Source organism: Muscardinus avellanarius (assembly GCF_963383645.1).
Source record: "Muscardinus avellanarius genome assembly, chromosome: X".
Taxonomy (NCBI): Eukaryota; Metazoa; Chordata; class Mammalia; order Rodentia; family Gliridae; genus Muscardinus; species Muscardinus avellanarius.
This window is the reverse complement of record NC_137792.1, coordinates 71270847-71284978: the sequence shown is the minus strand read 5'-3', so window position 1 is coordinate 71284978 and position 14132 is coordinate 71270847. Positions and strand designations below refer to the sequence as shown.

Sequence of the window (14132 nt, the reverse complement as noted above, 5' to 3'; positions counted from 1 at the left end):
GTTATCTCTAGGCTGGGAAAAGATCAAAAGTCAAAATTGGAAGTTGAGTTTCCACAGAATACAAATCACTTTTGTATCATAGCAAAGTAAAAAAAATTAAGTTGAACTATTATTGAATTGGGGACCATCTATATCTAATTAAAAAAAATACAACCATCCAAAAAACAATATATTACAATGAAATATGCATCTCGTGTAACTAAAATCTGATTTGTCAATGTAAGCTTCTTGATCTGGGTCTTGGAATTCAGAGCTGGAATAATATAACATTTTACTTGATTTTCTGTTACAGATGACCTGTTTAAAGTTCACAAGCTTAAGCCAAATCTGAAGTGGCGACAGGCTTTTGACAGCTACTTAAAAACTCTGCCTCCATATTACTTATTAGTATGTATTGATGTGTATATACATATTAACTGTGTCAATGATGATCCTTGTCATGAAAATGTTAATGAATCAAAAGCTTTGCCCCTGCAATTAGATAATTATCTGTTTATTTCATAGACATTTGTGTAGTCATTGCCTTCTCAAACCACACATAAGAGAATAGAGATGGCATGATGACACAAAAGAGCTCTGTTTTCTCTGTTTTGTTTCTTTTAACTGCCATGGTTATTTTCATGAAACACGTCTGTGTTTCTCTAATTAAAGCTAACCATACAAAATTGTAATTTTGGAATGTAACAATAAAAAGGTCTCTATTCCTTTGTCACACTAACTTCCCTTTTTAACTCTAGAAATTCTCAACGTGGGGTTTCCCTCTGAAAGCAAATTTTTGAAGATGTTATCGTTGTTTATTGTCTGTTGAATGTGCCTTAAGCACTCCCTAAAGTATAGGCACAGTAAAACATTCCTTGGCTTCATTTTGGTTTTTATAATTTTGGGGAAAACATTTATGATGATTTTGAACTGTTGATAAAATCTAAATCTAAATCCAGATTCTCAAAGCTATTTCAGAGGTTGACAAAATAACTCAAAGTCAAGTTCTAGAGGTGAAAAGGTATCTTCATTGGTGCCAATGTGAGGAAAAATTGGGGTGTGGTAGTATTGATCATGGCAGGGATGGGGTCGGCAATAAAATGCAATGTAAAATGATTTTGTGACTTGGGAAATATGAAAGCAATTTACTTGTTTGAATTTGCTATTACTTGCTCTTCTTATCCCACTCTCTTCTGATTTTTTTTACTTTCTGCTCCTTACTTCTCTGCTATTTTCATTGCCACTTTTTAATGTTCCATGTTTGGTTTTATGTGCAGCACCTTGACTTCTAAGAAATGAATCATGTCCTTTGCCCCTTATGACTAAACTTTGAGTATTTTAAGATTTATTCTATTCTTACTGTTGTGTATTTTGTTTCCTTATAGCCATTAAAGAAAGCACTAAGGATGATGGGAGCTCCAAATCTGATATCAGATAATTTAGATTGTGGACTTAGTTACAGTGTTATCTCTTACCTTAAAAAACTCAGCCAACAGGTAGTATTGGTAAAAACAAACAAACAAAAATCCTTTGCCCTGAGAAGTGCATTTCCTTATTCTTTAGTGTAATTGTAATTTTTCAAATTAAATGTGTATATATCTCTCCACTTTATGGATTAATAATAACGTGATTCTCTGTGGCTTCTAGCTTCACCATTAAACTGCAGTTAAGGGTCTGTCAGTATCATTTGATGCTGTACCATCTCTCCTTCTGCCTGACAGTTTGTCTTGCCCAAAAGCTGGCTGATATTTGTGGCCTAAGAGAGGAAGAGGCTTAATATAATTCTCTTGAGGGTCACATTTTGTCTATCCTCAACCTAATTTCTCCTTGAATCGCTTTGGGCTAGAGCATCCCCCTTTGTAGGTCAGCACACTGAGGCCTAGTGTGATTAAATGACTTTGCCTGAAATTTATTTTAGGCAGCGCGTGAAGGGCTTAGACTCATATGCTAGCCCTTGGATAAATGGCTGTCTGCTTTTCCCTGGAGAGGGGGGAGATGAGACCAGTGTTCTACAAAATAGAGGGTGATAGGCTCCAAGGGGACTTGGAGAGTGGAGTTCAGTCTCCTCTCTCTTTGCCCTACACCTGTTCCTTTATACCCCACCTCATTTACCATTATTCACCTTGTCCCTTGCCTGCCCCTCTCTATTAGTACCTCATCCTCCACTCACCCTCATACTTCTCACCTCTACCTAGCCCATTCTTGTAGGATGGAAATGTTTGGGAACTATTAAGTTAGAGCTCTACTGCCATATAATTGTTTTATGTTATGTTTGATAAATTAATGTAGCAGTTTTACTATCTTATGCACAAATGTATTCTCAGGTAGGAAATAGTAGTAGCATTTTTGGAAGAACTTATAGTGCTTCAAATTGGTCTAATTACACTAACGGACCAAAAGGACTCCACAACTGGGATGCTGACATGGCTTACCAGGAACTGGCAAAAACCTAAATATCATCTGGAGCTTACCAGCTCCTCCTGGTCCAGTGTGCTCAAAAATGCAAAAGAAAGTAAAAGCAAAACTAGAGATCTGATCTACCAAGTGTTCTCCTAACCCCTATTTTTCTCTTCTGATAGGTTTTTGTTATTTCTGTGTTTTGGTCTGGTTATTTATTTTTCTATTTATTGTTTTTTAAATTGATGCTTACCTTAAGCCTTTAAGGCTATGGCAGCAGGGTATGGCCACAAGGAAGAATAGTGAACAGAATTAAAGCTGATGCAATTTCTGGAATCTTCTGGGGCACATTATCTGTATAAATTTACGAATGAGTTTTCAGGATCATTTAAGGAAACAAACCCTTCATTTGCTCTTATCTCACATTTCATGACTTAAGAATTTTTGGAGCTATAAACATATATGCAATCCCCAAAATAAGAGAAAATAAATATCTCTGACCAAACCACAAGAAATCTAACATTATTTTGGGCTTATTGGACATTGGTGGAACTTTATCTATTAGAAAAAGGCAATGACTAACTTAAGATAGCTCTAATTATCAATTCAATTGCTACTTTACTATGTCACAAGTGTTCCTTGAACCATCTCAAATGCATATAAAACAAAATATATCAAATATCTTGCTACCATAAATCCTTAAGCAAAATCAATAAAGTTAAATAATTCTTATAAAGAAAAATTTTTATTATAAGTTAGTGAGAAACATATTGAGTACATGTTACAAATTATTTTCTGGGCAGTACTTGTTAAGTATTACATTTTAAGAAGTTTTTTGTTGTCCAAAAATGTAGTTTTAGATATAATTCCAGTCAATATAATCTAACTTTTAGCACTCATTTGTGTATATAAATATGGAGTCTTAAGCACTTATGTCTAGGTCTGAAATTCATGTGTTTAGAATAGATTTTACAGTAAGAAGATATGCTTCATATGTCTATGAATACAATTTTATCAATGGTTTTCATTCTTTTCATGATTCAGCCATAATTTTGACACTAGACAAGAGACAAAATATATTATTTGCCTTTCCAGCCCCCTCTCTTTTTGCTGTAGTACAGAGAAACACAAGAAAATGTTTAATTTTATGTTTTTGTGTGATTTGAAATTGAAAGTTTTTCTGTGGGGTTACTGAAGTATTATCTTTCTTAAGTAGTAAAAATGACAGTGACAAGGTATATGTTTTCATAACTTACTGTGTACTTTCATTTTAGACCAAACTAGAGTCAGAACGAATACTAGCATCAGTGGGGAAGAAACCTCCCCTGGAAATTGGTATCAAAGTGAAAAATCACTCTGGAGGTGGTGTGTCCTTGGCTCATAATAAAAATTTTAGAAAACTACTGAAAGAAATTACAGGAGAAACCACACTAAGATTAACAGAATTGAATACCAAAGAATTTGCTGGCTTCCAAGTAGGACTCTTAAACAAGGTAAATTGTGGCATTAAGAGGTATTTGTTTGAACCTGTCTCATGTCTCATACATTAATGTTATTTATGTTACATTAATTGTGAAATAATGACAGTCCTCTTTTGGAGTTACTAGGTGTGTGTGTGTGTGTGTGTGTGTGTGTGTGTGTGTGTGCATGTGATTGGCATTTAACCTGGGACATTCTACCTCTGAGCCCTTCTACCCCCAGCCATATTTTATTTTTGTCTTGAAACAGGGTCTCACTAGATTGCTGAGAGTCTCACTACATTGCTGAGGCTGTCCTCAAATCTGTAATCCTTTCCTGTTTTAGCCTCCCGAGTACAGGGATTATAAGTATGTGCCACCACACAAGCTTGGAGTTAGTAGTTATTAATGGAGCAGTTTGGGAATTGACCTGTTCCAGAGGCCAAGATGGAATTAAATATATGAGATATGATTGGGGGAGGTAATACCTGTAAAAGATAAAGGGGAGAGCCTCCAGGTCATTGTGCTGATCTAGCATTTGTGAGGGGAGGGGGCAGGAAGGAAGACAGAGACAAAAAGAGGCTCAGACATTGGTGCGGCTTGGAGAAAGTCTGGGCCAGCCCCCAGGGACCTTAGGTGCCAAGTTTCTCATGGAAATGGTCCATGTTGGCAGTACCTCACCAGTTTCAGTCCCAGACTGTGGGTATCCAGCATGTCTCAGCTAGGTGCTGCAGCAGATCCTTGAAGCACTGCAGCTGGATGCCTAGCAATGGGTTCATCCATTGCTGTCCTGTAGGGAGGTTCTAGAAGCCCATCTCCATTTCTGCTAGAGGAATAAATCCATATGACAAGCCGTGGTCTTGCAAGGCAGCCACAGCTATTAAGTCTCAAGTATATCAAATAATATACTTGAAAAGGGCTATTCCCAGTGGCTTTAATACTTTGTGGGTATGTTAGAAATCAGAAAAAAAAAACAAATGGAAATTATCCACTGGAAAAAAATCTACTGTAATTATATTAATTATAGCTCACTTCAATAAGATCTTAAGATGGTTAAGTATTGTATTTTTACGTCAGAAGCCTCAGGAGTAACAAAGTATTCATTGCATTTCAAATAGGATTTGAAACCTCAAACTTACAGAAATGCTTATGATATTCCACGTAGAGGTCTTTTGGACCAGTTGACCAGAATGAGATCCAATCTGCTGAAAACACACAAGTTTATTGTTGGACAAGATGAAGGTAAATATACAACAGAATACATTTCATTAGGAAATGCCATGCATGGCTTACATGAAAATGTTTATTGCATAAAGAGTAGGTAAAATATTTTGCAACAATTTAATGTTTTGAAAGTCTGTTTTCATTGAATCCCTACATGAGCTCAGTACAGTTTAGTTTTCTCAAGTTTAAAGGCAAGCATGCATTAATCAGCACATTTACCACACTTGCCTTGCTTCTGTGCATTAGTTCTTATGAGCCTTAAAAAGCCCCAGGATATCAATACCCTTTTAATGCCCACTTATGGGCATTGAAACTGACAATGAGTATTTACATAGTTTTTCCAGATTTAGCCCAAAGTAGCAGAACCTAGATTTGTCACATTTCCCAACTTGCACAACCAGACACGCTACAGTATGTAATTAATACATACTGTATTAAATCAGTAGAGTATCCCTCATTTTTATGAAACAAATTAACTGGATTGTATTCAGAAGAAATGTGACTGTCTGCAATTTCCATTTACTCTATTTTGTTTATTTTAAACAGGTACATCCTTCCAATATAATGAACAAATCTTAACTTAGCTGAATCTATAAAATTACTAAGTTTTGTATGAAAGGGGGATTTTCTAGGAAGACAGCCTACATATTTAATCAAGTCCTCATAGGTCAGGGTCTCCTAAGGCTCTCTGCATGATAAGATAACCCTAGGGGGCCTAGGCTCTTTGGAATGCACGGAGTACATGGTGTTTTTGAGTTGGGGTTGTAGTATAAAAAGGTCAGCCCTTATACTACAAATCTGGTTGGAAGAGTCATAGAAATGTGAGTCTGAAGGCAGTAGTAATGGTAGACTAATGATTGGGAGGAAGAAAAATGGTTCTAGATCCTAGAATATTAGATTGGAGAATATAGACTTGATTTGATATCAAGATACACATTGCTAGACAAAACAATGATCACGTCCTCTCATAGGAGACATATGCTTCAATTGTATAGCATCAATTTCTTTGCTGGTGATTTTGCAGATTCCCTTCATAGTGTTCCAGTTGCACAAATGGGTAATTATCAGGAATATCTAAAGACATTGGCTTCCCCACTACGAGAGATTGATCCAGATCAACCAAAAAGGCTTCATACTTTTGGCAATCCATTTAAACAAGATAAGAAGGTAAGGATGCCTATTTCTATCTCTCTCTAAACTGTAACATTCTTGATATAATTTCCTTTTATTCAGTAAGGTGAATACAAATCAAAGATAAAATGTGACAACAGGTGTTTTCATGGATGGAAAGTGGGAGCCTCTGGATGCAAGGTATTGGTTGAGTAAAATAATAGCTCCTTTTAATTGAGTACCTAATAGAATCAGGTGTTTTAAACTATTACATTTTAATACTTACCACTATTTTGCTAGGTGAATATTACTGTCTATTCATTATCAGGTCAAGACTTACAGTGGTCAAATGTCAAAGCACTGACAGAATTCATAAGAGCCAGAATTTAAATCCATATCTTTCTGGCTCTAGAGTCTATGCATTTCCACCACCACACATCAATTCCTTTCATAGTGAGGTCACCAATTATTTTCTTATTTCCATGATTCAGATTGGTGGTACTCCATCTAGTGATGAGTGTGTCCTTTGAAATATGAATCACTAAGTGGTGTCACTTAATTTGAATGGTCCTACTAGACATCTAAATGTGTGTGGGTGTGACGTACTGACTTGGTCATTTAACGTGAAAACAAATGGGATTATATCTGCACTCACAGAGAACACCATTAATAATAAAACCATGGAGATTATTACACAAAGCATGTAATAATCTTCTTTGTAATAAAACTGAATTCAGAAGGAATCCATTGTACCCCAATCCTCAATTATTTGAAGTTTGTTTTTATATTCTGTGCCTTAGTCTCCTCATTTGTAACACTGAGGATAATAATTATACCTAAGAAGCAGAGCTATATAGAATACTGAGTTAGTGCACGTACACTGTTTAGAATATACTGGACATGTAGTAAATGTTCAATGAAAATGTTTTCCCCTTTTTATATAGTTTGTGGGGGGGGATTCCTTTTAGGAATTATTATCATAATTTTGTCAGAGGAAATAAGAAAGAGACTTTGGAAAATTAATAAAGAGGCCAGTAAAATAGGAAGAGGGTTGGGAGAGGGACATAGGGAGGAGAAAAAGGAGAACTGATTAAAGAAACAGTTCAAATAATGTTGTCTGTACATGAAGGTATCTCACTAATTATGTACAAGGAAGAGTGGGTAACAAGGTGGGATCTGGGGGAATACACCAAGTGCTGTATGCATGTATGCTTGTGTCACTTTGAAATTTACTATGATGTATAATTATAATGCACTAATAAAAGTATAATAGACACACATATATATAATTACAGTGCATTAATAAGAGTATAATACACACACACACACACACACACACACACACACATATATATATACACACACACATATATATATATATGGTACATACTCTTGGGTGATCCTTTCATGACAAAAATTTTTAGCTAACCTTCTGTGCTGCTTATTCTCATCTCTTATTTATCCACAAGCATTAAAAGCCTCCTCACTCCCTGTGGAGCACCCAGACAGACAAATTTTAGTCCATATTTGAAGCTGTGGGTAGAGGAATTACACTTTTTATCCACCTACCTTTCGCCATCTAACATGTAGCATTCTGTACAATGATAATCAGTGTTTCTTAATAATGAATTTAATGTACAAAAGCACCAATGATGAACTTATTTTCCCTAACAATGTTTAATTCAATTTATATTTCTCCAAAAAAGAAGATTTATATAAACTTGGTTTATCCCATTTTGGTTGATAAAACTTCTCATTCCTTAGGCTTTCTGATTGATCATTATTGTGGTATATTTGGTCTGGAATAACACCTTGTATACTCATTTTCTACTTGTTCCACTTAGACTGGATTAAAGTTGAGTTGCACTTTTTTTTTTGGTGGTACTGGGGTTCCTGGTAGCCCTTCTACCTCCGGGTTACACTCCCAGACCTAATTTATACTGACTTATACTTTCTAAATCATAGTTGGTAAATCCTCGGCTTATAAATAACGTACTGGGTGACTAATTGTATATGCATATGAACAATGTATACAATTTTTTGACAGTGGAGTTCATGTCTTTAATGGAATATGTCTTGATATTTTTTTAGGGAATGATGATTGATGAAGCAGATGAGTTTTTAGCAGGGCCACAAAACAAAGTAAAGCGTCCTGGAGAACCCAACAGTCCTATGTCATCTAAAAAAAGAAGGACTATGCCCCTGCAGTTGAAGAAACCACAAATGCCACCTACTGTAACTAACCACATGAGTGGAAAGGGAATACTCTCAGCCTCCTTGTGCTTTCCATCTTATCCAAACCTCATAGAACCAGTGCTTACACATCCAGGTATAGAGTACTGGTTGTGATTTCCTTATTGGCTCCTAGAGGACTAAGATGCTAAATGATTGTATTTTCCTTTGCATTCCTTTTTTGTGTTCAGTTTTTGTTCATGAAGCAAACCATTATTAAATTGTCTATGTGAAAGGTACAACAGGCCTCATGGGGAGTGGAGTTCTTGTTTTAAGGATTTCAGTCTTCATGAGGAGGGAAAGTAATCCATGATGGCAAAGTAAATAGTGCTTAGTAATGAATGCATGACTTTGTAAGGAAATAACACAGTATTTAATGGAGAAATGGACTATTAAGATTATATTTGCTGCAACCATTTGGAGCGGCTGCAAGCGTGAGATAAAGCAGGTTTCTGAGGCAATAGGAGCAAATGGGCTCAACAGGGAGTGTGTGTGCAGATGTCACCTCCTATCTATATTCTAATCCAGTGCAATATGGTATCTGCCTCATGAACCACACTGAAACCCTTCTTAGGGTCACCTAGTATCTGCTGCAGATTGCCATTCCTTCTCACAAGCATCTGGCACAGTTGTTCACTCCCTCTGCTATGGAACCCTTCATGAATTCCCAGACATCTAGGTTTTTTTCCTTTTAAGAATGACTCCTTTCCAACCTCATTTTCAGTTTTCTCCCCTCCTTTCTCACCTCTAGATATTGTAGGTACCTGAAGCTCAATGCTGTGTTTTCTTTACTGTACTCTCTTTCTAGGTTATTTCATGAAGTCTTGTGCATTTAAATTTTATTTCTATTTCAACAACTCCAGTACTTATCACTTTAGACTACAACTCATTCTTCAATTGCAGACTCTGACTTAACCATGGACAGGGTATCTCCATTTAGCTGTCTAGTTGACATACAGAACTCATTAAGTTTCATATGTTTCAACTGTACTCTCAAACTTGCTCATCTCCAGACTAGCTCTGCTGACATCCTTCTGCATGGCAGCTAATGACATCATCCAGTGGTGTGCTGATAAAGTTGTAGCACATGTGGAGTGAGGAGGGTAGAGAAATTCTACACTGCAGTGTTCAAATATTTCCATAGTGGAAATTATGCTGATATTATTGATGCCAAGTTATCAATCTGACATTACTGAATCAGAGACAGGAAGAACTGGGCATAGCCCACTCTCAAGGGCAATAGAATTCTAGCTGCTGCCCAGCCCTTGCACTATTATTTACCCAGTGGTTCAGGTTACAGGCCTTAGAGTCAAAATGGTTTTTCTTTTATTCTTTTCTCACTTCCATTCATTTGTCAGGTCTGGAAAAATTTGACTTTTACTATAATCCCTGTATCCCACCATTTCTCTTCATACATTGAATCCATACTTTTCTAATCACCCTACTTCCCATTCTTACTTCTAACTCATTCTTGCTCTGTAGCCAGAGGGATGATTGCAACAGGTAAATATGATCATGTTGTATTGATCCTGTAAACCCATTTTCCACTTTGCTAAGCACTCAGAACACAAACTGAGTTGACTGTGCTCCATAAGGCCTGCAGAGCTTGGTCCCACCATCCTCTCCTTGTAAGAGTCTTGTCAAATTCCTTTCATTCTCTCTGCCTCTGCCTTTCACTACATGGTCCCCAGCAGGTTCCCGCTCTGGCCCCTGTTCTTGCCCTCACTGCAGCCTGGCACTGTCCCTCTGCCTCTGCACAGACTGGTTCTGTCTCGTCTGCAGGCTCCGCTCAGAGGACACAACCCAGAAGGCCCTGCCACCACTGGGGCCCCTCTGCTGCTCCCTCTCCGTCCCTCATCACTTCCACGCAACACAGTCCAGCCAGGGAGGCTCTGTGGCTCACTGCACACTTCCTGCCTGACTCCCTCAGGATGGTGTAAGCCCATCAGGGCCGGTACTGCTTCCGAAGTCTGTCCTGTTCAGTGCTGATCCCCAGCTCCTGCCACAGCAGAAAAGTAAATGACATAGAAGTGTCAGACATGGAGAAAAAGCAAACCCATTTCTTGACAAAGAAGAGAGGGATGAAAAGAATTATATGCAGTTAGGGATTTTGGTAATGAAATATAGATGGTGTTCAGCCTCATGGCCATAACTATTTTTTCAGAGTAATTGATGTAGTCAGGAAGCAGAATGTAGTCTACATAAGTTATCTGGTTGAAAGCTGTAAACTATGACAGTTAACATATGACTTTGAGAAATCATGACATAGTGTGGGACTTGCTGCTTTTCATTTTGTAAATTGTAACCGGCTGACACTAAAGCATAAAGCCACATTGCTGTGGATGTTTCTTTATTCATTGCAATATGTTGGATTCAATTGTATTCACAGTAGCAAGAGAGATGAAAGTGGTCTTATATTTTCTTCCTGAGATCAGTTTGAGGGATCTCTTCTCTACCTCATACATCCTTCTGCTTTATAAAATAAATAATATCCTTAAAACTGACTAGTAGTGGGGCGAGGTGGCACATGCCTGTAATTCCACTACTTGGAAAGGTGAGACTTGGGATGTCAGGTTTGAGACAAACTTCAGCAACTTAATGAGACTCTGTTTTAAACTAGAAATATAAAGGGCTGGGGGTATAGCTCAGAGGTAGACTACTACCAAGTTCAATCCCCAATTAAAAAAAAAACACCTGATGAGCACAGCAATGTTCTCATGGGATTGACATACTGTACCTTCTCACAGCTTAACATCTCAAATTGCTTGCCAGATACCACTGTCATTCCTGATGGCCATGAAGAGAAGATGGAAAATGGGCAAACCCAACCTGATGGTTTCTTCTCAAAATCTGCTCCAACAGAGCTTATGAATGTGGCAGGAGATGGTATTCCACCCAGCCAAATGGATTCTCTGTCTGATGACTTCAATAGTATCAGGAAAGATGGACTGATTCACAAACCTGGTAATAACGTACTTATAGGAGGAGCCAAAAACTGCAGTCCCTCTGTAGATGACCAAAAACTTACAGTGTCATCTACTTTGGGGACTGTACCAAATACATTGCAAATCACCCCTGCAATGGCACAAGGAATCAATGCTGATATAAAACATCAGTTAATGAAGGAAGTTCGAAAGTTTGGACGAAGTAAGTAGTGAAGGAGCTTCTATCAATAATACAATGGGAAGTTCCTCTCATTGTGTGATTCAGAATAGACACAAGCTACCTCTTGAGTTGCATTTCTGGGCAATATTGGGTTTTCACATAATTTAAAAAAATTCTCTCTGGATTTAACTAAAAAGATGCAATCATCTTCCCCCTTGCATATTGTAATAGTTTCCTTTTTACCATGATAATACATTGTCACAAAATTTGTAGTTTAAAACAACACAAATTTAGAAGGGTGTGGTGATATATGCCTGAAATCTCAGAACTTAGGAGCCTGTGACAATAGTATCACAGGTTCACAGGTAGCCAGTGAGATCCTGTTCTAAATAAAAATTAAAATGGCTTGGGGTATAGCTCGATGGTAGAATGCCCCTGGGTTCGATCTCCAGTGCCAAAGAAAAAACAAAAACAATTTGTTATTTTACAGTTCTGGAAGTCAGAATTCTGAAGATATTTTCACTGAGCTAAAATGAAGGTGTTGGCAGGCCAGCATTCCTTCTGGAGGCTCTAAGGAGAATGTCTTCCAGCTTCTAAAAGCTGCCTGTATTCTTTGACTCATATCCCCTTCCTCCATCTTTGAGTGAGCAGCATTAACACTTTTTTCTCCTCTCTGACCTCTATTCCTGTCTTTTTGCCTATGTTCTCTCTGACTTTTACTGTTACATCTTAATAAGGATGCTTGTAATTACATTTGCACCACACACATAAAACCTGGATAATTTCCTCATCTCAAGATCCTTAACTCAATTGGATCTCCAAATAAGGTATTTAAGGTATCATGTTCACAGGCTCCAGGGATTAAGGCAGTTTTGGTCTGCCATTATTCAGCCTTCCGCATTTAGTTGGTAGTTACAAGAGTTTTCTTAGTAGATATGTACAGGCCTTTTGATTTGAGTGTTTGAAATAATGACCATATTTAACTTTTCATCCATGAAGAATGATTACTGAGGATAGATATACAATGACTGAATTTTATTTCACATTCATATTTTTAAAATACTAAAGTTTTTTTTTAAATATCTTCAGAGTATGACAGAATTTTCGTTTTGCTTGAAGATGTGCAAGGACCTCTGGAGATAAAGAAACAATTTGTTGAATTTACCATCAAGGAAGCTGCAAGGTGGGTATAAACAAGAACTCTCCAGCGTATGTTTTATTTTAGTAGTAGGGTCCACTGTGAGAAAAAGAGGAATAGGGTCTGCCTTGACATTCTCAAACATTGGTCTTAATTCATAGTTAAGTCTGTCTTTATAGGTATTTGGATTGATAGTACCTGAGTCTAACTCATTAATCCTAGACTGATGTGAGATAGGACCCTCAGCACTTTTAGTATCTGCTAAAGTACATAATAATGCCATGAGGACAAATTTTACATTCCCGTGTAGAATCAAACTCCAGTTTGTATCACATAGGTGCCTTGCACATTATTAGTTCTCTAAGTATCCTTTGGTCAAGAAAATTTCTCTTTACTTTCAGGTTTAAAAGACGAGTCTTAATTCAGTACCTTGAGAAGGTATTAGAAAAAATAGACTTCCATCACCTCAACAGTGTTATTCACATCAACAGCAGGTCATCATGTTAATGCAAAGACCAGTGAGAAAAAAAGGCCAAGATTTCTGTGTTTCAGGATTGATCAAGATATTATTGAAGCTTCCTAGAATGTTTGAGTCAAGGAAATTGCCTTTCAGTGTCTAAGAAAAAGCAGTGGAGCTTTGTTATTTTACAGTGATCTGGCGGGAAAATCTGAGCTCTTCCCTTAAGAATTTTTGTTGAAAGTGTCAGTTTTTTGTTCTGTTGCTTCTTTTCTCAGTTGAGGAAGATGATAGTGTTAATTCAGCAGGCGCAATTCATAAAACATTGCTGGCCCTACCCAGATAATAAGGGCTCGCTCATTTGAGCTTTGCCATTCCAGGGATTTTCAGAGTGATTAGGGGCCCCTGCAAGAACATTCCTTGGTGTTCTTCCTATGTCTTTCAGAAAGAATAAGCATATAGAATCAAAGCAGTGATCTTCTGTGTGTTGAACAGAGTTTTCAATAATTCCTAGATGTGCCTTTTAAATAATGCAATATTCAGGATAGTTTGAATCAAAGAGTAAAAGCTGCTATTTGGGTAACTTATATATCTCTGTGGGAATGAGCAGGGAGTCACCAAACAATCTACCTCCAACCTTCTTCTATTTTGTCTAGAGATATTACAAAGTATACCTGAGGCTCCCCTAACCTCAGACATTTTTTTTGCATGTGACGACAGAAAGTCTTTAAGTGGACTTGTTTGTACATTGTGTGCTTTGGAAGCACTAAAAGAAAAAATAATGTGCATATTTCCTTTAATGTTCATACAAAATTTTATATGGAGCAGTATTGTTATGTTTGTACTGATTTGTAAAAATTGATGGGTTCAAAGAGATGTTGGCTTTGCATATATTAAATAAATCATTTTATTGATTTTCACAAGTTTATTCATGCAGAAGTTTCAAGTTGTACATGTCTTGTGATTTGTTCTTCAAAAAACCACACACTAGCTGGTTGTGGTGGCGCATGCTTGTAATCCCAGCATTCGGGAG

The 14132-nt window shown here is 37.2% G+C and overlaps 1 protein-coding gene across 4 annotated transcripts in view; it reads left to right on the top strand.

Moving 5' to 3' along the window:
- The window catches only part of LOC308279160 (integrator complex subunit 6-like), a gene marked incomplete at both ends in the record, with an annotated part of 68567 nt that extends 54779 nt beyond the window's left edge, over positions 1 to 13788 (top strand). Inside the window, 9 exons of one of the 4 annotated variants that reach the window (XM_080719148.1) lie at positions 293 to 387; positions 3651 to 3869; positions 4952 to 5075; positions 6082 to 6224; positions 8259 to 8496; positions 11172 to 11546; positions 12594 to 12687; positions 13044 to 13080; positions 13756 to 13788. In XM_080719148.1, the coding sequence (XP_080575274.1) occupies positions 293 to 387; positions 3651 to 3869; positions 4952 to 5075; positions 6082 to 6224; positions 8259 to 8496; positions 11172 to 11546; positions 12594 to 12687; positions 13044 to 13080; positions 13756 to 13788 (1358 nt within the window). Of the gene's footprint in view, positions 1 to 292; positions 388 to 1364; positions 1476 to 3650; positions 3870 to 4951; positions 5076 to 6081; positions 6225 to 8258; positions 8497 to 11171; positions 11547 to 12593; positions 12688 to 13043; positions 13150 to 13755 lie in introns of those variants that run through there. The other 3 variants (XM_080719146.1, XM_080719149.1, XM_080719147.1) reach the window with 3 other exon arrangements.
- Between the last annotated feature and the right edge of the window lie 344 nt (positions 13789 to 14132).